This window comes from Triturus cristatus, chromosome 1_1 (assembly GCF_964204655.1).
Source record: "Triturus cristatus chromosome 1_1, aTriCri1.1, whole genome shotgun sequence".
Classification (NCBI taxonomy): domain Eukaryota; kingdom Metazoa; phylum Chordata; class Amphibia; order Caudata; family Salamandridae; genus Triturus; species Triturus cristatus.
The window spans coordinates 130,058,743-130,084,253 of NC_140579.1; the positions used below are offsets into that span (position 1 = coordinate 130,058,743).

A 25,511-nucleotide genomic window follows, 5' to 3' on the forward strand; every position below is an offset into this window, starting at 1 on the left:
CAAATTAAACACGAAGCCAATGGCATTTTGCGACCCAAAAGCAATGCCAGTGCTAAGAGCTGGGGCCACATTTGTCACGAAGGTCCGGCGCCGCCGCCGAACCATAGGATTGCTGAATAGAAAGTCTCTACAATCTTAATTTCACCTCCCGGCTCCCGCCTCTTTCTGCCACCAACACAATCTTCCCCGCCCGGTCACTCTTGTTTGTTCTTGTTCTTTTGCGTTGTTTCTGTTTGTGATTTCCAACTAATTACTTGACCTTCCCTTAGTGGGCTGTATCTTCTCGGAAATCTGTATTTTACGGAGAGTCTCACCTGGCCAATGTTCACCTGTCCCTGTACTGAGGCTCCGCGCTGACTCGTATTCATTTGTTGCGCAAACATACTATTTCCTCGGGTGTCACCCAACCGCACGCGGATGGGATATTTATTTAACACGGATTTATTAGGATGTTCCCGGAGCTGTTGGCCAGGCTCCAAGACTTCCTCGAAACCAACGGGCCTCACCCCCGCCCTAAACGGAGTAGGCCTTTCTACCTTTGATGGTAGATGACTCAAAGAAACATCACCACATGTCATACACCTTCCTTCTTTCCCCCCTTCCCCCTGTGTTGAGTATTTAAGCGCGCGCGCCGGCGTCTCTGCTATCAGCGGCCTCTGCAGTGACAGAAGAACTCACAGACAGCTGAAGATGAGCCTCTCCGGTGCGCTGCTGTTTATGCCCCTGCTGGCGCTCTGCTCAGGTAAGACGGACACCGGTCAATGCACATCTGTATTTATTTGTTGTCTTGTACAGCGCTAACGCCACCCAGCCTGGCTTCGGAGCGCCTGAACGGTGAGAAAGAACAAGCCATAAATTTTGATCAAACATTGATTGGGCTGGCATGACAGACAGATTTTAGCATAGTGCCAACGTGGTCTTAATGGGTGTAAAGGGAAGTGAAAGTGCAGAGCACAGAGCATAAACATACGTTGGCGAGAGATACAGGTCATTCGCAGAACAGAGAAGACCAGCACACTGGCCGTACCACGAAAAGAGAACAGAAAACAACACATTCAAAATACTTCGGGGCAGATTTACAAGCCCCTTGCGCCACTTTTGCGTCACTTTCCCCATGTTAAAAGGGACACGAAAGTGGCGCAAGGGGCTTTACAAGCCCCTTGCGCCACTTTTGCGTCACTTTCCCCATGTTAAAAGTGACGCAAAAGTGGCGCAAGGGGCTTGTAAATCTGCCCCGAAGTATTTTGAATGTGTTGTTTTCTGTTCTCTTTTCGTGGTACGGCCAGTGTGCTGGTCTTCTTTGTAAATCTGCCCCTTCGTTCCTATTTCACCACTTTCTTCACTGCCTAGAGTGTCACCATCTCGCAAAAGCTCTCCTCGGCTTCTCTCTCTCGTCTCAGCTCTCCTGAAACTTGCCTTCCCGAGACCTTCTATGCGTCTAAGCTCTTGTAATGCCTGTCTCACTGAGACTGTGTTAGTCTCTCTCCTCACCCACACTGCTGTCTATCTCGCTGAGAGCAGCGTGCCTGCCTTTCACAAAGAACCTCTCTTCTTGCCTTTATCTTCACTAGCAAGTCCCACACGCACATTTTCCCCATACACTCTAAATGTTGCCTTCTTTCTCAACTACGCGTTTCATGGGCCTATTTCCCTCCTTGTACTTCTGTCGGAACCCCCTTCCTGAACGTCCACCAACCCCCATCTCCCCCCATCTCCCTCTTCCCATATCTAATGTTGGTCTCCCCAAGTACTCTTGGGTGCCCCTCTGTCTCAAACCCCCCTATATGTCCACTTCACGAGAGCCTTCTTGCCTTTTTGTCTGTCCTCAGCACTTCCATTCCTCACCACCCCCGTAGCCTCCTGCGTTCTATCTATCGCAATCTTGTATACCTGTCTCCTTAGCTCCAAGAAGTTCTGCTTCCTCAAAGTCTTCCCATGTATACGCCCACCTTGTATTCATCTCTGCCAGATCCTCCAATATGTGTTCACAACCGGCACCCACCCTTCGGGCCTACCGGGGAAATGCCCGGTGCCCGCCAGGGCCTGTCTGGCGCTGTGACAAGTTATCAATATCTAACCGCTTAACATTTTGTGTGCGTGTGTGTTTGCCAGACCTCCAGCCTCACTCACCACAAGTGAGCCTTACACATCGAGGGGATCTGGCAGCACACTCACTCACACACGAGTGACTGATACCTGTTGGGGACTATTGCCAGAACTCCAAATATGGCTTTCATTAGACCCAGGTTTATGCAGAGCAGCTGCTGACAGATGGAAAGGATGCAGAAATACCTCCCCACACAGAGGAAGGTCTCCAGAAACAGCCGCTACTCTGCACATAACAGCACGAAAGCTAGCACATGCATGCTCCACGATTTGTGATGATAGAATGTCCATCTGGAAACGTGTACACATTATCCATTCAGGGCAATGTTCTTTATGTATCTACTTGATGTATCTACCTGAGTACTGTGTGTTAGTTAGTTCCCACACCTGAGAATTTGGATAACCATGGAACTGTGCTATCCTAAAACATCTTGTGTGAGAATCTAGGTCGGTCTTCCCTGAGCCCCATCATGCATCTAGTCCCCAGCGCCCCTGAGAGTGTCTGCCTCTGTTGAGACCCCTTGACTGTGTGCAGAGCCCCCAGTGTTTCAGGCTCCTGTAGGCCCTCTTTTGTGTCTATCTTCTCTTAGCTCATTGTGTGTCTACCATTTATAAATTCTCCAGTATATCTAGGGAGGTCATTTAGGTTTGAGCACAGCAGGAAAACCACCCGCCCGGTTCTCCCACCCAGTCATGGTTCCCCCACCATATTTGCATGTGAGAGCGGTGCCAGGTGTGCATCTGTGCAGCTGTGGATTCCTCCAGAGCAAATATTTCCCCTAGTGTCCAGCCAACAACTAGATCATCAGATCATAGAGACGGTCGTATATTACCACCGAGAGGGATCAGTGCTGCTGTAATTCCTATATGGTATAGAATATTCCATAAAAAAAGTCTGTGCCCAATTTAGACTGCTTACTATTTTTTCCACTATTAAGATAGGGTTTCTAATTTCATACTCTCCTGTGTGTCGACATAGCGTCTGCCTATCATAATACATAAAAACAAACATTGGCAATTCCAATAGGTCTCGCATTTGCAAGAGTTGGAACTATTGGTGTTGTAAATGACAATGTCTTTTAGCCATGTGTTTTGGTCTGGATTGGAGTGGATGTATGTGGTGTGGAGTGGAATTATGTGGTTTGGATTGGATTTGTTAGTTGTGGAATTGTGCAGGATGCAATTCTGTGGTGTGGTGTGGATTTGGGTAGTGGAATTATGTGGCATGGTGGCTAGCTAGAGGTGAGAGATGCACAGAATAGATAGGAAGAGAGAGTGGTATAGGTCGTTTGTATAAAAGTGCCGAAAGAACTCTAGACAGAGGAGCAGAAAGAGTGTGTGAGGAAGAGAGAAAGAAGAGGAGCGCGTGCAACAGATGCATAAATAAGGAGCACCTGTGTAAGCAGAGGAGACCCCAAGATTAGGAGGAGAACGTGGGATTGAGGGCCGGAAATCTTGAAAAGGCACGGGAAGAAGGTGTGTTTGAAGACCTGAAGTCAACCACATGAGAGAGGTGGGAAAAGTGACCGAGAGAGTGAGAGAGAGGGACTGGTTGCTCTTCCCAAAGAAACCTTATTAACCTCAAAGCAAGGCAGGTGTTCAGAGAAGCAATGACCAGCCAGCAGCTGATGGCAGGTCAATAGGTCTCGCGATGGCTATGTTAATTCTTTTTACATTTCCTGTTACTTACGTAGGAGGTGCACCAACGTTTAATAGCTCACACTGCGGGCTTCTGAGCAGTGCTCCATGCACCCGCACTCTTTCTTTTACAAAGTTAGCACTGACCCTATCGCTTGTTTTGTCCTTGATGTCCAAAGGCAGGGATTTCACAAGGATGACACTTTCACTCTGGTGGGTAGAGATGTTATGGTGTACAAGCGCTAGACACAGAGACATCGGTCCAGCACACAGACACACCCAGAATGCGTCTAGGGTGTAATTCAAGCAGAATAAAATAGTTTTCCTGTGCACAAGCAGGACCTGCCGACTACTGATGTGTGTGTCAGGTGTTTTCCTGCTGCGCCTGCAAAACACGTGCTTCCCCGCCCTTCTCAGAACACTGGCTTCTCTCAAGATGTGCAGGTGCGATTCACCAGAGGGAAGAAGTGTGTATGTCAGACAGAAAAGATTACAGACTAGGTTGTGGTCACACGTGCAATTTGCAAATGGTGTAACCTGATAACTCAGAAATGCAGGAGTAAGTCAACAGGAAGTAACCCACCACAGAAGAATATGTGTGATGAACTGGGCTCCAAAACATCAGTAATAAAGCACTTAGTTATGCACCAGCAATGTTTCCCTGGCTGGGGAAATCATAACAACGTGGAGGGTTGAAAGAAAGGCCTTTTAGTGCAGCTGGATGCTTGTGAAACGCTTTGTAGGTATAAGCGAGAGACTGTCTAACACAATGCTTCTGCGCAAGAGGCCACCAGTTACCCATGCACGGAAGTTAGGAGGCATTGTGTGAAAAAGAGCCAGTCAAATCAGAAATAACCCACCAGAACCTTGCCTGATGTCGTCGCACCAGTAAAGAGCAAGCAATGCCAAACAGCACGTGACATTAGGGTCAAGAGACCTCCGGCCGCACAATGCAGGCTTCTTTGTACACAAATCACTGCCATGCAGTGGAGGCTGGTGGATTTTGTAAGTGGTGAGGCATAATTTATTGTACCCTAGTATAATGAGCGAGCTAAGCGAGCGAGCCCGAAGTGTAAAAGGAGGGTGCGGGAGGGTTCTCAACCCGCAAGAAATTTCTAAAAAAAATTGATTAAAATTGTGGCTTTTATGCCACATAATTACTGCAAATTGTTTAAAAATGGGATCCAAATGTAGCATTTTAAAGCACAAGTGTGAAGAAAACATTAGAAACAAATAACAAATGTGTCCAATCCTCAGACTGGTCTGCTTGCAAAATGACCCCCAAGCCAAGCACACCCAACCCCATGTTGAAGAGGAAAAATAGCTGATATGCAGACAGTGCAGTATGTGGCTGGGGACTGCTGACATAGTGTGGAAGATCAGCTATCAAGGCAGGAGGAGCTGTCCTGGACCGAAACTCCACTAAGGTCTCTCACAGAAGATGCGCCTCTGTTGGAAGGGCAGATCGTACGGCATGGCTCCGGTTCTGGGCTCTCAGGCTAGGCTCGACACTCTTGTGCTGACGTCAAACAAACATTTCTTAAAGGGGAGAAGAATCACAACATCCCATAAAGGGGAGTGCATGCATACATCCTCCAAAAAGGGGAGGAGAACTAACTCTCCTTAAAGGGAAAGAGATCTACAACACAAGAGAAATGTATATTTTTATAGTTTTATGCTATGCATGCAATAGTCTGGCCCTACGCCAGACGCATCCACCACACTTACACTCACAGGTGTGTACCAGGTTTCCCCCATGCACAGCGTACATATGGTGTTGCCTAACTTCCAGCAGCACTACATCTGCTGCCTCGTTTTATTCAGCAGCAGTCAGCGAGGTTGCCAACATTTCTTCTCAGCCAACTTGCTTTCTGAGTAAAGGAGGTCTCTGCGTGTAAGAGTAAAATGAACTACTGCATGTCAGTGGAGTCAGGCGGTAGAGAGAGATATAGATGGGCACTACCCAGAGACACTACAAAACTGACTCCTGGCTGCGCAGACCCAATTTTATCCACACTGGCTTCCCTGACCAAACCATAATGGCCTCCTTGCAAACTGGGGTAAGTTACCATAAACATAAGACCACCTCTCCCTGGAGCCAATGGGGTCACACCACTGGGCGAACTGGCAGTGGTGGACTTAGAGTTGTCATCCTTGAACTTTCCATGAACATTAAACTGAATCAATGATCCTTCACAAAAAAGAACATTAATAAAGGACTTACACAGATGTTCCAATAACATCACCAGCATTAACCTGGTCTAAAACTTATATCTCTTGAACTGTCACTTCTAGGTCAGACTGTTCAACTGAACTGTGAGCAGGTGCCCGGAGCTCTCAAACAAATCGATGCCGGCAACGGGCAGGTGTTCGGAGTGAATGCAAACGACAACATTTACACCCTCTACAGTAGGGGCTGGACAAAGATCAACGGTGCTCTCAAGCACGTGACAACGGGGGCTGCTGGAGTCTGGGGCGTGAACAAAAACAACAACATCTACAAACTAGTGGGCGGAGACTGGGTCCAGACTGATGGTAAGTGTAAGTCAAGGTTACTGCTATTGAATGAATTTGTAAATTAAGATGGGTGGCTGTCTCGCGAATCCCCATAAGCTGCAAAGCCTCAACGCGCTTTCGTACACGAAGGGGAGCAGAGCAGTCCGATAAGGTAAGGTCTCAACCTTTTATGCAAAAAAAGGTAAGGTCTTAAACTTTTATGCAAAGTGCTTCTCGAGCGATAATATGGAAGGCATTGAGAACTGACAAGAAATAAGAGAATATGGCCAGCACAGTGTGTAGTTCTTGATACAAGCCCCTTTTATGAGCAACAATACATTTTAATTCTTTTCTATAACCCCTTCCCAGGACTAAGATATGCAGTGCTACCTACCCCTTTTACTTTCTCGGATTGATATCCCTACAGTAGTGACAATGCGTGCACCACTCACTTACTGTCTTGTCTGGCGTGAGTAGTCTCTGCACTCTACTGAACCCCACTCCATCACTAGCCTTGATTGAACGGCAGAGACAGACATGAAACAGACTAGCCATGTGGAATCACCCTGCAGTGGTTGGAGTTAGATTAATGTAGGCCCATCCAGCCTTTGGGTCCAGCAGGGTCCTTCCCTTCGCACTGTGACTTTAAAAGGCCGCTCTCTGTTATCTTCAGCCCTCCTCCAATCTGTGCGTTACACCATCTCCATTGCCCCTGACATTCTCAAAACCTCTGAAACTACAACAAACGTTCCCACTTCAAGCACGATCCAATGATTCTTCTGCCGGCACCACCAATCAACCAGACCACTTATGAACTGTGGAGTCTCCCCCTGTTCCTCCTTTTTCTGGCACACCTGCTCTTTGCAGGCAGAGTACTTGGCATTGAAACATATTGAAAGTTCTTGCTGTAAGGAAGAGGTCCTCACACCCAGATTTTTCTGACATTGTTAAAGCACCCCCGGAGTACCAGAGCAGGCTTTCTCACATGTACAATGCGGGAAAGTCTTCTGCAAATAAAGGAATTCATGTCACAATGGCACAGGTTCCATTAGCAACACCCAAGCGAGGCACATAAGCGGTGGTCTATAACTTGTGCTTCCTCTCACCAGTAGGACTTTGGGAGGGTACTTACAAAAGTCTCTTCTGCCCACCCTTGCTCACTGGTTGTAATCAAACTGCAGCTACCTCAAAGTGGTCAGGCTCCTCCTACTGCCACTCAAGGCCCGTGGGGCTTAGCGTGACACCAGGAAATCCACCAGGTGTCTGCACCTGAATGTTTAATTGGCTCAGTGCACTCAGCCCTTCAATTTCTTAAAGTGTCCAATCTAGGAGCAGCCGCAACCCACTGGCTGAAAGGCCCCAAGCCTTCCTGACTGACAGCTGACTGCTTCCACTCACTAGTACGATTTGCGGATATTTCACTGCGTTGAAAACACCATCAAGCTCTTGATACTGGTGTTTGCCCCACCGTGATTGCCTCTTGCTTTCACTGCATGATGTATATTTCACTCTCCAAAGAAATAGAGGAAAAAGCCTTCAGGCACACAGATACCTATAAGCCAAAGTAAACGAGTTGTAATAACAACAGCCCAACAACCAGTGTAAAATGATGTCCAATGGACTTATTTCCCAGTACAACCAATCCATTTTTTTTTAAAAACAAGAAGCAGGAAACATTTTCTAGTGAACATGAAGATAAGATCACTTTTGCAATAGAATTGCAGTTTATTCCTCGGACAACCGACATCCAATAGAATGGATCGCAGTTTCCAGCAGCAGTCAGAGCGCGTGATACACTTGATCCGTACTCTAGAGCAATCATCCAATGAAAAAGCACATCCGCACACTCGACACAGGACGTAGTACACCTGAACCAGTCCCTCCGTGCTCACGAGCATGAGAAAGGTGACACGCTTATAAATGCTCCACTAGCCAATTAAACAGTGCACTCAAGCCGGTGACCCTGTGTCCTCGAGTGATCCCAAAATGGGCAAAGGTGGAAATGAAAGGTAAGCGAGTCCTCAGTAGTTGTACTAGTTCATCGATTGTTATCACAAAAAGGTTCCTTGAAAGTATACACGGGCAACCATAGTCACACGTGGAAATTGAAGTTGAGTCCATAAATAGAGATCGTATTGTCCATGTGCTGCTATGATGGTAAATACACCTCTACAACTTGTCGCCAATTGTTGCAAAGTAATAAAATTCAGGAGGAAGTTGACAGCTCTTCATCAGGGCAGACAGCATCTGCTTTCAGCCAGGCAGTCAAAAGAGGTATTAATCTAAACATTCTACATTTTAATAGGAAACCATGGAGCCAGTTTCTCAGCTAAACATACACAATACACGGAGCACAATAGCCAATTTAATGTAAGATCATTACATCATCTCCATTCTAAATACATTCCAGAGATTCTGATGAGGAATGTTTCTAGGTTCTTAGCCACTCCCTTTTCATTGAAAAAACTGAGATGACTGCTACGTTAACAGTGTAAAGAAAAGGTCTGCTTTCTTTAAGTGTCTGGAAATATCATATGTAAATAGATTTAAGATAAATGGGCTGAGAATTGATCCCTCCCTCAGGCACTCAAGCAAGAATAGGATGTACTGTTGAGCACTCCTCTCGTACCATAACATGAAAGGCGCATTATGCCGGGTAGCCAGCAGGTTTACTGGGTCGCTGGCAAACGATCTTAATGAGCTTGTAGACCTGTGTGCCATACCCTGTAAAATGCTTTGGCTATAATCAGAAACACTACTCCAGTCGATGCGTTGATATTAAATCCAGGACTTGTAATGATCTCAGCAAGATGATTCATTGTGTATTTGGGAGCATCTAGATTGCCTGGTTAGTTATTCCATGTCTTTCTGGTGCCTTGCAGTTTTTCAGTTTCTTTACAAACTTAGCACGTCATCTCTTGAGCAATTCTCAATGCTGACAGCTACTTGGTTTGAATCAGCGTTATTTCTGCTGGTAACTCTGGTGTAAGTTCCACAGTTCCATCTCATCAGTCAAAATAGACACTCCAGAGCACTGATGGGCATTTTGTGGCATCTCATGTTAAATGACTGATTCCTTCCTTGCGCAGTGATTAATCAGCCACTCGCCTCCCTTTTCTACACAATGCCTACTGTTCCAATAAACTTTGTATGGTTATCGTAATTAACCTGCTTGTTCTTCAGGCCACTGTAAATGACGTGACTTTAGGATCAAGGCTACCAACTTTGGTACTGGAACCAGGTACAAGTTCTTGTGCGGCCTCAATATTCTTTGGTCCTGGGCACATCACTTAACCTACCCTTCTCTAAGAAATGAGTGTGATCTTGTGTAATGTAACTGGTGCTCACATAAAGTGCTCAAATTCCCGTGGACAGAATTTGTGTGTTATATTTAAAAAACACTGTGGCACACGGGCAAGACAGTGGAGCATGGAGGTTGCACAGAAGCATACTGTGCTTGAGAACTTTGAATGCTCCGGATCCAGTCTGGCACATCGGATAACTCTACAGGTGATGAATTTTCAAGGAGATAGAGTATCCACCCGGATTATCATTACCCCTGGTAAGTAACCTTTTCTTTTCATGGATAATTCTATCTGCAGATTTCTCATCTGTAGATTAGATTACAACGATATAACTTACTTTAGGAGGAGCTGGTGGATGGTTATACAAGGAAGCCCTGTAAGACAGACCTGGTGAAGTGGCAGTCCTTGTGCACTTCCCAATCCAGGCAGTAATATTTGGAGACAGTGTGTAGATGTCCACGTAGCTGTCTTACATATCTCTGCAATTAGCACTCCTCTTGCAAGAGTGTAAGTGGTAGATTTGGCCCTGGTGGATTGGTCCATAATCCCTTCTAGAGATTTCTGTCTGGCCAAAGGGGAGCAAGTCTTAATGCAGAGGATGATCCACTGGGATAGGGCCGTATTCTGCACCACTTTGCACTTATTGCCACAAAAGTATTCTATGAAGAGCTGGTCGTCCAGTTGTACTTTCTTGCTGCTGACTAGGTAGAAGCTCACTGCTCACCTAGGATCCAAGCGGGCAAATGCTCCTCCTCAGTGGGATGGAGAGGTGGATAACCAGTCAGGAGGGTGATGGACTGGTTCAAGTGGAAAAGAATACCTACTTTTGGCAGGAAAGCAGACTGGTTCGCAACACCAACTTGTCCGGATGTAAGGAGGTGAATGTTGGACGGGAACTAAGAGCTTCTAGCGCACTCACCTGTCTGGCCGAAATAATAATTACCAAACACACAGTTTTTAGAGTCAACATCCTTAAGGGAAACCGTGCAAGGGCTCAAGTGGAGTCGCCATGAGAAATTACTACGTTAAGGTTCCATTAAGTCACACCAAAGGAGGTTGGAGGATACAGGTTTGTCAACCCCTTTAAAAAACATATCACAATTGGAGACCTGAACAACTAAGGGTTGTCTGATGTCAGGGGAACGCCGACAACACAGTCAAATTCCTCTTGACAATGTCTGCTGCTCATCCCCACTATAAAGCGACAAGTGGTTCCGTTGGGTAAGTACCACGAGGTACTGGTTCAGAACCTGATTATTTATTTCACAATCAATAGTGATTTTGTACTAGACCTTTATAAATGTACCACACCTCAGTACGTTTTTATAAAAAAATAAATATATAATATATATTTATTAAATAATTTTATTTTGTTTCTCTATTTTTCTTGCCAATTGTTTAAACAATTTTATACAAACAGACAATATCAATGGGGCTGTCTGACAAAGAAAACACAATAACAATTACACAGACAATTCAATGGGTGACTGTGATGACATATAGTGCAAATGGGTGACCTTTCAAATTCAAACAATAAACAAGACAATAACATAAATTCTCCATCCTTTTCTTCTAACAGCCAATTCCGTTTCCGAACCTTTTCAAAAACTCGAATCGTGAGCTCCTGGCGTGTCTCTTCCTTCCTTTGCGTTTCCACCCTTTTGGAAACTCAAAGGGTGCGTTCCACCCTTTTGGAAAGGCAAAGGAAGGAAGAGACACGCCAGGAGCTCACGATTCGAGTTTTTGAAAACGTACAGAAACGGAATTGGCTATTAGAAGAAACCGTTGAACAGAAACCAATGGTCTCTCCAATTTAGAGGTTCTTTAGAAATAATTCAGCGGTTACAAGGGAACTAGACCACTTCCAAGACCCTATGGACTAAATAGAGGTCTTTTGTGAATGGACTTAAGAGAGATTGGCAGATCTCAGTAAATGTACGAAGCCTGTTGGTCCTGATGAGAACCCCATGAATTGGAGCGGGGTTCGAAATGCGTCGACCTTAGGTTCAGCCAAACATGTGTTTTCTAAACAACTGCCCGTGTGCATTGTGATTCAAGACCTGAGATTATTAGAATAATATCGTGGTTAGCACAGAGGCTGTTTAACAAGAATTTTCTAACAGTTTGGCTCCCCCATTATAACTTGAGAACAAAGCTGAATAATATTTCTCATCTGCAAACGGGGTGTTTTGTGTTGCTTCTTTTGAAGTCATTTGTCTATGTGATGTCTATGTCTTTAAATGTATCTTTATGTTCTCCGTCGTCTGGGCGTGAAGAGTATTGTAAATATGTATTTCAAAATGTGTTGTTGATATTGCATTTTCATGTTGTTCCTAATTATTTGAAATCATTGTTTCATAAGATAATGAACTAGTAATAAAAAATCTCTAAATAAGAAATGGAATTTATTTCCTCGAGGCTACAGTGATTATTTTTCATTTTGAAGTAAGAAGGGGGAAAGTGGGTCCCAATCCCTTAGTGACCGTATTATTGAGTATAATATGAGTTGGGTATTTGTCCTCAACAGTGGGCGAGCCCCCGCCCCACTGATAGAAATAATGTTTCAAGTGGGTGTTAGGACAAATCTTGATTATGTGTTGATATTTGCGGTGAAAATTCCAGAGAAAGCAGTTGCAATTTTACGTAAATGTGTTTTAATTGCGATTGCATAAAGTATTGTGACTTTCTTGTGGGTGAGCAACAAGAGAAATACAGCCAACACGTGTTTCACCCCATTTAGTTGGCCATCCGGCCTGGGGCTTCCTCAGGGCGGAAGCAAATCCGTATGGACTCCTGGGTCCTGTCAATGTATTAATAAGCAATACGTCCTTGTATCTATTAATCTTGGAAAGGAAGGCATGTCGCCTTGTGCAGTCTGTCCGGGCGGTCGGCAATAGCAAATGCTTGAACAATATGACCTTATGCAATCGCAATTAAAACACATTTACGTAAAATCGCAAGTGATTATTTTTCATGTAGTGCATACTGAATAGTATTTCAAAATTCGATCAGTACTGGTATCTGTTTTGGTTTATTTTACACTCTTTAATGATCTTAGGGTGCAGCTTCTACAGGATTCACAGGAGCACAAGTCGTGATCTGACCCAAGGCACCAGAGTCAATTTGAGGGGGGGTTCAGTAATTGATATCTGCACCCTCCCAGTCTCTGCAGGGCTTACAACTCGAGTGCTTGGACATTGTACTGCAATTATTTTTCTCTGTGAAGAAAACTTGCAGCTCTGATTAGTGATCTCCTGATCCGCGATCTCCTGATCCGCGTTGAAGGCGCAGAAAAAAGGGAACTGATGTAAATCTGAGGCAGCGCCAAAAGCTTCCGCCTCCCCAGGGGAGGCGTAAGGGAGGCGCAACGGGGAGAAATATCTTTATTTCTCCTCGTTTTTCCTTTTTCTATGTGTGCTGCATTCTGCAGCACCCATACAAAGAGGAAAAACCTCTTGTGATTATTTTTGTACAGAAAGGTTTCCCTTCCTGTACAAAAATATTCATCTCCGCAACGCAGGCACCCTTGCACCATGGTGCAGAGGTGCCTGCATTGGCGCAGGCAGCCCATTGTGCGCCGGCGCAGGGGAAGAGGACAGGAATGCGCCGCATTTTTTAGATACGGCGCATCCCTGCCCTTTTCTTTTGCCGTAGGGAAGCGCAGCAGGAAGGCCTGCTGCGCTTCCCTACGGCAAAACCTCATAAATCTGCCCCTAGGTTTCTAATTTAGGTCCGAGAAGACTTTGCTACAGACACAACTACTGAATAGAATTACACCAAATTCGACGTAAAGTTAGAAAGTTACATGGCATAGGCCCTTTCCGTGGTTTTCATGTAAATCAGTAGCGGAGTTTTAGAAATATTTGCTGTACAGAACGTTGCTGAGTTAATTTTGTGTATATCTTGATAGCTAAGTTCCAAATTATTTACAGACCCAGATGCAAGAGAGTAAAATCTAAAAAAAAACCAACTCTGATTGGACAAGGGAGCTTTTCTTCTTCAGCAACTGCACATTTGCTATAAAAAGATCTGTGGACAATCATGGATCTGGTGTCAAAGTAATACAATTCGGACAGAAAATAAGGGTTCAGGGGGGGCATTATTTGACTCTAGAAACAAGGTGGAGATTCCAAAGTCAGATGCTGCCTTTAATTATTTTATCATGGTATCAGCGGACTTAATCAAAGCAGTAGAAAAAATGCTGAAAGGAAAAAGATAGAGCCAAAGTGAAGTCAAGAAAATGAAGAGCCTACATTTAAAAAATAAAATACAATTATGGTGGGCGCACTAGGTCCAAATATGTGGCCCTGTGGAATCCATATAACCATGAAACACTGAGGACTCTCTGGACCATGCCATATTTGCAGATCCAACATCAGAGGCAATCATTAAAACATCTAAGCAGGGACTTTTAAGGATTTGGCGGGCCATGGCCAAATGTATTTTGGGGGCCCCTGTTCGGACCAGCGTTGATTTTATGATCCTGTCTCAGCTCTTTCATGCCCTCTTTGGCCAAATTCCAAATATGTGTACATCTGATATTCAGGGATAGTGTTGTGTGTTTTTAGTATGTAACACAGCAGCAGCTCACTAACATTACTGCAAATGATCTCTGTCACATCCTCTCATTTCTCATATGTGAGGTCCTGTATCGATCCAAAATAAACTTTTTATATAGATGTTACATGAAACAAAAACACATTTTGTCTGCAAAATGTCTCTAAAAGACTCTTACACATTAAAAATGAATGATAGAAAAACACTATTTACAACAATCTGTTTACAAATGATTCAAGGTCATGAGGGCAAGACCCTCTGCAAAACAGAGCAGGCTCTTTCAGGGGCCCCCTGAAAGGCTGGGGCCCTGGGCCAGAGCCTTCTTTGCCCATGCCTTAACCCCATCCATGCTCAGGACGGCTCCCGGCCGTCATGAGTCACGGTAGTCGTGTGCTCATGACGGCTGGGAGCCGTCCGACCGTTGCCGCTCTGCCCACGCGCAGCAAATTCCCCGCCTGTGCGGGCGAAATAATTAGTGGGCGGAGTTCGGACGACTCCCGGCCGTCATGAGCACACACCCACCGTGATTTATGATGGCCGATAGCCGTCCTGAGTACCTGGGCGCCACGCCCAGCCCCGCCCTCCTCGCACCGCGGTGGAATTTGCCACGCGTGGAAGGGGTTAAATTGTCTCTGTGTATGAATCTGGGTCCTTCTTTTCAAGATTTACATTTGCAATTACGCATGCTCGCCAGTGGGGGTGAGGTGGGAAAGTTTGCGTGAAGTTTTGGTTTCTATTTTTATTTCTTTATATACAAATTGTAGCCAATGATATTGTCATATTTGGTAAGTTGGCACTGTTGTGTTTCATAATGGTATATGTCGGGCGCTTGCCCAGGTGGTACTACATCCCAATCAAATATGTTTTTAAAAAAAAGTCTCTGCATTTAAGTTCGCAGTGAAACTGCACACTGCCCAAGGACCACTCAGCGCATCCAGTGAACAAACCTTACAGCCAAATGATCAAATATATTTTTATGAATACCCAAAATTTCACGGAAAAAACTTTGTTTAGTAAAGTGTATGGTAAAGTAATTAGAAGACAAATAGCATTGGTTAAAAAAGTCAAAATGTATCTAAAAAAATCTTCAGTTCAAGGGACAGTGTTGTTAGAAAAACACTGAAATGCACCAGAAAGGGAACTATAACTCATCCTCTCCTCTCACCCAATTCACTGATCGTGACCTGACATATGACAGATAATGCTGGCCACGGCTGAACGCCATGCCAACTCATTCCAGGAGGGTGGAGTACAGGGCCTGGCCCTTCATGCAAACGTGCAAAAGTGGCTGCAATTGCCCTGGGGGGTGGGGGAGGGGAGGAGTTGATCTCTTTTAATTAACTGTCCAAGCCACTGGGTGCATATACACCAAATTTGACATGAACAGAGGGGATATAGCCGGCCTTTAGGTCCCTCATATGAGGGGCCCCGGAAACGGCCTATTTTTCCCCTACCTTCGAAATGAACATTATCTGCATTAAGTGGCCATTTGTGGTGAAGGCATGTGTGGCTTGCTGTCACTCTTTCAGAATCTTTGGAAATATGCAGTCTCGGCCAGCATTAATGGCGGGTTGGGGGTGTCACGGGGAGCGGGTAGATTTAATAATTAATCATTAATAAAAAAAACATACCTGTCCGCCGGCCCGGTCCCTCATGGCAGCCTGCATGGAAAAGGGCAGAGTGCGCGTGACTGGTTTGGGTGGACCCAGAAAGTCAACCAAACCAGTCATGCTCACTCAGGAGTAGGCAGGGCCGGACTGGGAACCAAAACCGGCCCTGGCAAAGTGCTCGGCAGGCCCCCCGGAGTTTGGGGGTGCCGCCGAGCTCTTTGCCAGGGCCGACTTTTGGACGATTTTGTTACAGGGCTGATTTTGCAGCTATGCTGCAAAGACGACCGTGTAACAAAAATGTTCCCCAGGGGCCCAAAACCGGCCCCCACCCGTGCAGCGCACCAGGGGATTGCCCAGTGCCTGCTAGGGCCAGTCCGGCCCTGGGAGTAGGCACACCACTCCTCCTCTGCCCAGCACTGCTCGCAGAACAGCCCCGCCCACCGGCCCGCCCTCAACCAAACCCTTGACCTTTCTCGCAGTGTGAGAGGTAGAAACATAAAATGGTAGTTAATACAATTTTATATTTCTGCTACTCGCACTGCGAGAAAGCAGTAGGGCCATGCTCCTCCACCCTAGTGGAAGAGCCGCTTCTGTGTGATGGAAAATATCTGCACTGTAAATTCTTATAACAGACTCTGATCTTTGTATATTTGTGCATTTATAACTTTTGTTTCTGAGGGAATGTCAGTAAATATCAGATTTTCTAAAATAATCTAAGAATCTGAATGGTTTGAGATATGTTATTTGCAGATTCACACCCTACTTGATAGCGGTTTTTATGCCATTTGCTCTTGATGGATACGAAGTTTTATAACATAACCCACATTGCAGAAACAGTTTTCAGGGCAGTGTGTAGCAAATCTACACACATACCGGCCAATGGGGAACAAAGCACACTTTGGAGGGGAGGGAAATGGCCTCAAAGGTAGGAGGGGGAAGGGAAGTCAGCCAGTCCATTCTTTCTCTGGCGGAGAGGTAGGTATGCCATTGCACTAGCACAATAGTCTAATATTGTCACCCACCTCAAATGCATTCCAATTGATGCAGTCAATGTTTAGTTGGAAGGGAGGGGTTCCGTCCACCTAATCTTCAGTTGTCCTCACATATTTTGTTCTTCATTTTACTTCCAGGGCTTCTAAAGCAGATTGATGCAGGTGGAGCCCAGTTTATCTCTGGTGCTAACATGAATGATGACATTTTTTGCCTTCACGACCAAGCAACAGTGTCAACCAAAGATGGGTCGACTCTTCCCTGGTCCCATATTGAAGGGAAGCTGAAGTACTACAGCTGTGGCCATCTGGGCTGCTGGGGAGTCAACTCTGTTGATGACATCTATTACCGATCTTCCGTAACACCAAGTTCCTGCAGTGGTTCCAGTTGGCAGCAAGTGGAAGGCAAGCTCTCCATGATTGAAGTGGGCAGTGATGGCTCTGTGTACGGTGTGAACAGCGTGGGGGATGCATATCGCAGGTATGACAAGAAACATCTTCCATGATTTGTTATTGCGATCGTTTTTCTCCCCAAAAAGCGTTAACTTCAAGTGTTTACTCTTGAGTTTGTGCCTTTAAAAGCTGTAACTCTAGTACAGTGCTTTAGGGCTCACTGCATATGTACTCAGGCCTCACTTCTGTGTGTATTCTGCAGTGCCAAACCATGCTCAGTCCCAGTGCAGACACTGCAAGAAAGGTGGCAGGTGCTTGTCATTTAGTAGAGCATTAATTGGCAGTGCTGATTTGAGTAAAGTAGTTTAGCAGCACAAAAACATCATGGAAACCTCACATCTCCTGAGACTTTCATGGCTACCACACTTCTCCATGAGACTTCCCAGGGCCCTTGCGGGTGCTCTGCAGGGAATCAGCATCCTGTTCCTGTGTCACACACCTTTCTACACATTTTCAAATTCTCATAAATGTAACAAGAGAAGTGTGGTCAATAAATACATTAAGTTGGAGGCTCAGATGTAATGAGAGATATTCTTTGGCCGTTCCTGTTCCGTGCTATCAAAATGCGCCTCTCAAAGTAAAAACTTCTTGCTAAAAAAACAGTACCTGGTTTTTCCACTCTTTCTCTGCGACAGCGTTGCTCTCAGACCTACATATTAAGTATCAGTTTGTAAACTACATTTCTGTGAGCAGACCGGACAGACCGGGACATTGTCTAAACATATTACAGTTTCCAAGTCTTGCAATAATGATTCCGCCTCACTAGTCTACACTGTAGATTTAGAGGTGATTATTTGAGTACATTTATGGCCCTCCTTGTGAAACATAGTATGAAAGTCCATTATTTACTAGCCTAGCCCTAGAAAGAGTGCCTCTCCTTCCTTTGTAGATGACACTGAACGCTTCAAAATGGTTTCCACTTTTTCCACCTGTTGTCAGACATAGTGTTTTACAGGGTGTTTGTCAGTCACACTTAGGAGTGTTGGCTACTAGGTTTTCCCCAATGTCTGGATGACAATTCTTCCACAGCAGATGACTGGGTTCCACTCTGAAATAAAAGCCAACTACGTCATACAAATAGGCTGCAGTTTAATCATTACGCATTATCACTGCTTACTTTGGGATACTAGGTTGGCTTCAAAACAGAATCTTATATTATTAAGTTTTATAAAGTAAAATTCTCTATTGTTTGATTAATTAAAATCATTAGAAATAAAACAGTGATGCCATGTGTAGAACCCAGTTCATTAATGATATGGAATTAAAATATATCAGTTAATTAGTGCCATTAGAATTTCCATTACCGTTACTCACTATGCAACTAGACACAAAATGCTTCATTAGTTACATGCCATACTGGGACATTAATAACACATATGCACACCTTTATCACAGAGGTAGACCCTTGACCACAATAAGCATGCCATTTGGTGATTGGATTGTACCAAAAGAGAGTTTAACTAAACTGTACTCAGTATGTACTATTGTGCAAATGAGAAGTTAAGTGTCTCAGTTGCTACACATAATTATAAAACCTGTTCTTAGAATAAGTAAATGACTGCCCATAGAACCATGGTATGTATTATTACTTTGCAAAAAAAATGTTTAAACATTTTTACTACACTCCATGTCAATTTATATAGATTTTAAATCAGAATTCAGCATGTAAACAGCTAGAAGGATAAACTTAGTAGATTGGCCAGTCAAACAAATTGATCTTCCAGATAGACAGAGAATTATGGCTTGACGACATGTTCTCACTCCATGTTCTATAAATAATGGTTTCATCAAAGTTTGCCGTATATGGAGTAATCGAAGGCAGGCGCACACTGTATACAGTAAAGATGCTTTAGAGAAACTGAAAGTCTGCAACTGTTTACTGACCATTGTTGAATCCATTTAGGGGTGCCGTCCTATGTTGGAAATCTGCCAAATCTTAACTCAAGGAATAAGTTCCTTTTATACGGTTGCAGATGAGCCCGTAGAAAGGGTTGGAGCTCAAGTTTCTCAAATGTATTAATAATGTTTCAGGCATGCTTTTTTTCTGCTAAGGCCTCTTTGTCCTGCATAAAAGATAATACATTTGTTGATCTGTTTTAGGCGATGCCTAATTAGGGCTTTATTTACATCCAGTTATTCAAAAGGCTGAAGATTAAAAGTATGTAAGTTCTCTGTCAAATAAATTCTCCAAACATTTGTATAACATATTTTGTAAGTTCTTGCCAACACAGATTGCATGGGTGCCATGGTCAGATAAAAACATAGAATACAAACTTATTAAAAATGCAGATTGTCTTACCACATTTCGCCACATGTTGGCTGGTCAGGCCAAATTCCATTCGGGTTTCTGCATGACCAATGTTTCTCTGAACCTTAAAAGTAGATTTAAAAGCTTTAATTTGTAATTCATCCAAGAGTTGTGAGTCCTTGACTCGAAAGCTTACTGATCCATAGGCCAAAGAAGGAATCAGTTTTGCCTTCATAATCTTTACTAAATGTTCATAGCTGGGGAATAGAAGCTTATCACGCAGAGTTCTAAAAGCGAATGTAAGTGTACTCATTTTGCCTCTAAATTATTAAAATTATGTTTAAAAGACACTCTATCATCAAATGTAATACCTGGATACTTATAAGACTTCACCGTTTCAATCCCTGTTCCACTAACTTTCCACTCTCGTGTTCGTGATTTAGATCCACCTATTGACATGATTTTTGGTTTTCTTTATATTCATTTGTAATTGGTTTAAAATGATATAGTTATTAAATCATGTTATAAGCCTTTGTAAAACTATTGGCGCATGGCTTAGTAGTATTGTTAGCATATTGTAAGTATTTTCTGTTACAGCCTGAAAGATTAGGGGAATGAGCATTAATATTTTGCAGATGGTGAGGTAGATTAGTCTTAATAGATCAAAAAAGACATGGTTCTAGTACACACACTTGATTTAAACCGATTAATGTTTCAAAACGTCTTGTCAAACGGCTGCCGTCTCCCAATTCTACCTGGACCCAAGTGTTTGTATATAGGAGTATTATCATATCTAGTAATTTCTGCGGTACTCCCCATGCTACCAACTTTCACCATATCAATTTACGAGGGACAGTATCAAAAGCAGCTTTCAGATCGACAAAGCAGATGTATAACTTCTGCTTTTTATATATTGTCCTCTCCGCCATCATAGTAGATTTGTTATTGTTGACTGTCCACTCCAGAATCCTGATTGATGTACTGGGATGATTATAATATTTGATGATGTTGCCCATTCTTTGAGGTCTTAAGCAGACAATATGCAAAGGCCTTCTTCTCCACATCTGCTATAAGACTATTGTTAGCTGGATTATCTGGAGTGTCGTTTTTATATATAGGATGTAAATTACTCCCTTGCCATGATTCTAGAGCCACTTTTGTTGCTACTACCTCTCCCAATAACAGAGTCAATATTCTTGCCCACAGTTCAGGGTCTGCTTTAAAAACTGCATTGGCTGTGTGATTACCTTAAATGCCAATAAAAACAAGTTTAAAAAAAACAACAAAAAAACTGCATTGGGGATGCCGTTAGGGCTGGGTGCTCCATATGATCTAATTCCTTCTATAGTTGTTATCATTTCCTCATTTATTATGCCTATTAGTTTATAGCTTTTCTTTATAGGGACTTTCACTCCCCATAAGGTGATAGTTTATGATCGTTTATGTCGCTTGAGGTGGTTATCATGCTCTACTGGAAGGATTGTTCTGTGCGTTTTTCAGTGCAGGCCCCATACAGACCAGAGATTAAAATGTCCCAGCTTGATTCTGAAATATGTGCACTATTAGCCCTCCTGCAACTGTTCTGCAAATCGTTAATGGTTCTCCAAAAAGGCTTGAATATTGTTTGTTTTTCAAGCACAATGTAGTCTTGGCCATATTTCCAAATGGTAAGCCCCTTTGGCCTTCCAGTTCTCCTGTTTGTATGTTTTCCTCAAAATTTCAAAGAATACTTTCTGTCAGGACTGGAGTTTTGATTTGTTTGCTTATATACAGCCCTTACTACTTTGTAAATTGAGCTTATGCGAGTATCGCCTGTTATAGGTGGATTTAATGGGGTTTCCCCTAGCTGAGGCTGTTGCTGGAAATTTTCTTATTAAGGCTAAACATAAATAAGACCAAGTATCTGTCATTGATTTTGCATTTTGAAATTCATAATGGGCGTATTTTATTTGATTCTCCACAAATTTCAGTTTTTCCAGTTGTTTTGTTGATTGCCATATCAGCCTTTTCAAATTAAAAGTAGTCAGCATTTGTTTTAAATCAATCAATCATTTGTTTGATGCATCCTCCCACTAGACCTATGCCTAGCCACAATTATACCAATACACAAAGAAGGTAAACCAAAAGACAGATGCGAATACTATCTCCTCATCTCCCTCCTCAATATTGAGGTGAAAATACCTGCGAACATTCTTTCCACAAGACTTTGCTGTGTTATAACAACATTAGTCCACTGTGATCAAACGGGATTTCTGCCCGGCCAAGCGACTAGATGGAACATCCGTAGAACCCATAAATGGATGATGACAGCCAGGAATCGAGACACACCACATATACTTCTGTCCCTAGACACAGAGAAAGTGTTTGATGCTGTGCACTCGCCCTTTCTAGAGGCCGGTTTGACCAAGTTTGGCCTGAAACCAAAGTTGAGGAAATGGGTGGCGATATTATATAACTCCCCCAGGGCGACATTGAGTGTGAATGAACGAACTTCACAAGATTTTCCCATAGCACGTGGGACAAGTCAGGGCTGCCCCCATCCCGACTACTATTTGCACTGATAGTGGAGATCCTGGCCTGCCGCATCAGACAATGCTTGGAGATACAGGGATTTAGGGGAACCCCGGGTGATACCGTAGAATAGAAAATTTCCCTCTACGCAGATTGATATTCTCTTATTCATAACACGTCCAGACACCACGATTTCCACTCCATCTTCCAGACAATAGACACATATGGACAGCACGCGGGATATAAGGTCAATTGGCACAAATCACAGATATACAGCCCACGCCCAATGACAGAATGGTCACCGCTTCCGAGAGATCTACAGGTGGCGACCTCTGGTTTTACATATTTGGGCATATTTCTCACCACTGAGAGCAGCATATGTCGCCAACGCAATATTCAACGAATATTGACTAAATTCAAAGAGGATGCCCAGAGATGGAAGAACCTGCCGCTCATGATAATGGGCCGGGCGATGATGTTTAAAATTAGAAACCCTACCACAATTCCTCTACGCACTACTGAACGCCTGCCACCCCCTCCCACGCACGATATTTCAAGAGATAGATGCTGAACTGCGCTTGTTTTTGTGGCTGGGGAAACACCCACGGATTGCACTACGAACACTGCAGCGCAACCAATACAATGGAGGACTGGCATTGCTGGATGTGGAAGCTTACTACTGGGCTGAGCATCCCACTCCTATTAATGATTGGATACATGCAGGAGGCGATGACTCAACATGTAGGCTGCAATGAGGAACAATGACCCCACTCACATTCCTCCACTATCTCTATGGAGGGAAGGGAGTCAGGGGGAGGATCCCAGCCACACAAACCACTCTGGAGGCATGGGCGAGAGCATGCAAAACAATGGGATGGGCTCAGAAACTTACTAAGGCAACGCCACTATGGAAAGGAAACTGGCCAAAGGAGATGGGTAAAATAATGGGATTCAGGGAATGGGAAAACATAGGGATCTCAACATTAGGGGATATTATAGACCAAGATACCCTTAAAACCTTCCCCTCTCGATGCAACAAATTCACACTTCAACACCCCAAATCCTCAAATATGCCAAACTAAGACACGCATGGCTAGTGGAGGGTATAAATGGGGCAAACCTACCAGAATGTGCACCACTGGAGGGAAGGCTACTACAAGAATAAGTCATACTTAAAGCAGTCTAAGTTGCATACAAAACCCTAAATAACAACATGCAGGACAATCTAGGCAAAATTAGGAACACATGGGAAGGGGATCTGGGGGACATGGCATATGTGGATTGGGAGGCCCTTTGATGCACCCAGGGAGGTGGCAATCAAGACACAACTACGCCTTATCCAATATAAAATTCTTCACAGAGCCTACTACGACCGGGTCAGACTAAACAGGATTGGGAGGGCTGACAACCTGAAGTGCCTTAGATGTGGACAAGATCGGGGAAACTATTACCACACAATATGGGACTGCCCAGTCACTCAGATCTACTGGAATCAGATCATAGGAGAACTCAGAAAAGTAATACAGGCGACCATTACTATGGATCCGAAACCTATACTGTTAGGAATTCCTAGCAACGTGGACATTGACAGACTGAAGCTCATACTCAGCAGATTAGGAATGGTGCTAGCGAAAAGAGATATAGCAAGCCATTTGGGCACCCGACCCACTGACAATACACGATTGGAAGGCAGGAATGGGCATATACATGGCAGCAGAAAGGATCACATACAAGGGTAGAGGATGCCCAAGGAGGTTCGACAGGTTATGGGACAGATGGAGGAAATATTATGGGCTCGACCTATTGGATAAAGACACACAGACGATATACACTTAGTAGGCAGGATAGATATCACCACACTATCGGCTCAGGGATGATGTGATACCCAAAACAATCATAAAATAATGAAAAAATGAAACCGTAGGTATGGGACATGGATGAGATAATACAGAGATACTGCAGACGTGCTGTACAGAATATTTATTAAGCTTGTATACACTCCAAGGACCACATGGAGTTGGGGGGGGGGCGCCTATTACTATGTGCGACGACAGTTATGTTTTAGACTGTTACTTTTATTCCTCCTATGGAGTTGAAAATCAATTAAAAAAGAAAAATTAAAAAGAATACTTTCTAAGTATTCGTAGAAATTAATTTGTGATTCTGGGATAGGGCAAACTCTCAGTATTCTGGCTCACATGGGAGTATGGGATGAATTTTAATGTGTGACACCCTGAACAACCAAGGATGCTTGTCTCTGACAGCACCCACCTTCAGCTGGATTTTAAGGGCACTGAAGTCCAAGTCACTTCAGATATTTCAGCACTCAGGTGCACCATGCAAATGTTGTTTAGTGTGTCATTTCTCTTTACTGGACTAAAGCAGCAATTTCTCTGTTGGGTAACAACCCTCTACAAAAAGTGAAATAATAAAGATGCTTATCTCGCAGCTTTCAATGTTTTTAAATCGGAATCTGTGTCAGCTGTAAATCTTCAATAAAATTCCTCTCAAATGTTTTTTAGGAATGGGATAAGTCCAAGCAGCCCGACTGGAACATCTTGGTCCCAGCTTCAGTACAAAACCCATACGTTCATGCACGTGTCACAGGACCTGGGCTTGCTGTGGGCACTCACCAAGGACCAGATGATCCTGAGATGCAAGCTGTAAAGCAGAAGAGCGCCCACCAGCTCAACCGCAGCAGATCGGATTCAGGCACAAAATGGATCAGTGCCCTCTCCTGATCATCTCTTTAATTGAGCATCTTCTACTGTGTCACTGCTGTTCATTGGCCTCTCCATATTTCTTTGATTCTATTGTACTATAAAAGGCTGTTTTTCACATAGAAGCTCACTTTTTTCCTATCTCCTTTTTACACCTATTTTTCTTTACTATAGACCTTGATCTACCAAAATGCCAGGGGTGGAGAATGTGACATCACACACTATTTGACCACTATTAAAATCAAAAGAGTGTACCATTCTACCACAATTACGCTCCACAAAGGTTTAAGTCAATTTAAATGGCTAATCTAGGACCTGTAGTCCACCACCAAGTCTGGTGGAGAAAGACTGCTAGGGGAAGTAAACATGGTGTCCATGAGCCACTAGCACCCACCCACGCCTTTTAGGAAGAGCTGACATGTGAGTAATGAACTCATGTTTTGAGGGTCAATTTCAGGGCTAGCGTTTGGTGGTGGAACTTCTGCAAACAGCAACCACCATTGGTTAATTGTCTCCTAGATGTTCTCGCCATTAAGTGGCTTCTCCCACGGCAAAAGCAGGCACTTTGGTGAAGAATGTTTATTGCCAAGGTGAAAAACTCAAAATGTGGTAGATATACCACTATTGCTTTGGCAGCGGAGAGAAAATCAGTTGTAGCGGGCAAAAAAGATTTTGAAAAAAAATTGATAAACTTTAAAGCAGCTCATCTTTCACTTTCACCCAGCTCACTTGCTATTCCCCTCTTAGTCAGTCTCTCCCGCTCTGGCAAAAGCTCTCCTGCTCTCCTTTCATTACACCCATAGACCTCTATGTTCGCCATGCGTTGTAAATGAACAGTTTCATTAAAAGTAATCAATTAAAATCTTCATTTAATCATA

At 43.9% G+C, this 25,511-nt stretch overlaps 1 protein-coding gene across 1 annotated transcript; it reads left to right on the forward strand.

Annotated features, from left to right (window-relative positions):
• The first annotated feature begins 352 nt into the window (after positions 1–352).
• On the forward strand, positions 353–25,511 carry LOC146869781 (fish-egg lectin-like). The gene is made up of 4 exons (XM_085615114.1): positions 353–742; positions 6,040–6,279; positions 16,843–17,182; positions 24,436–25,511. The coding sequence occupies exons 1-4, from the start codon at positions 691–693 to the stop codon at positions 24,578–24,580; spliced, it is 777 nt and encodes a 258-aa protein (XP_085471240.1). The 5' UTR covers positions 353–690; the 3' UTR covers positions 24,581–25,511.

Coding starts and splice junctions, on each gene's coding strand:
- LOC146869781 (XM_085615114.1), top strand. CDS start 691: ATGAGCCTCTCCGGTGCGCTGCTGTTTATGCCCCTGCTGGCGCTCTGC. Junction 6,280..16,842: donor AGACTGGGTCCAGACTGATG/GTAAGTGTAAGT, acceptor TTTTACTTCCAG/GGCTTCTAAAGCAGATTGAT. Junction 17,183..24,435: donor GTGGGGGATGCATATCGCAG/GTATGACAAGAA, acceptor AATGTTTTTTAG/GAATGGGATAAGTCCAAGCA.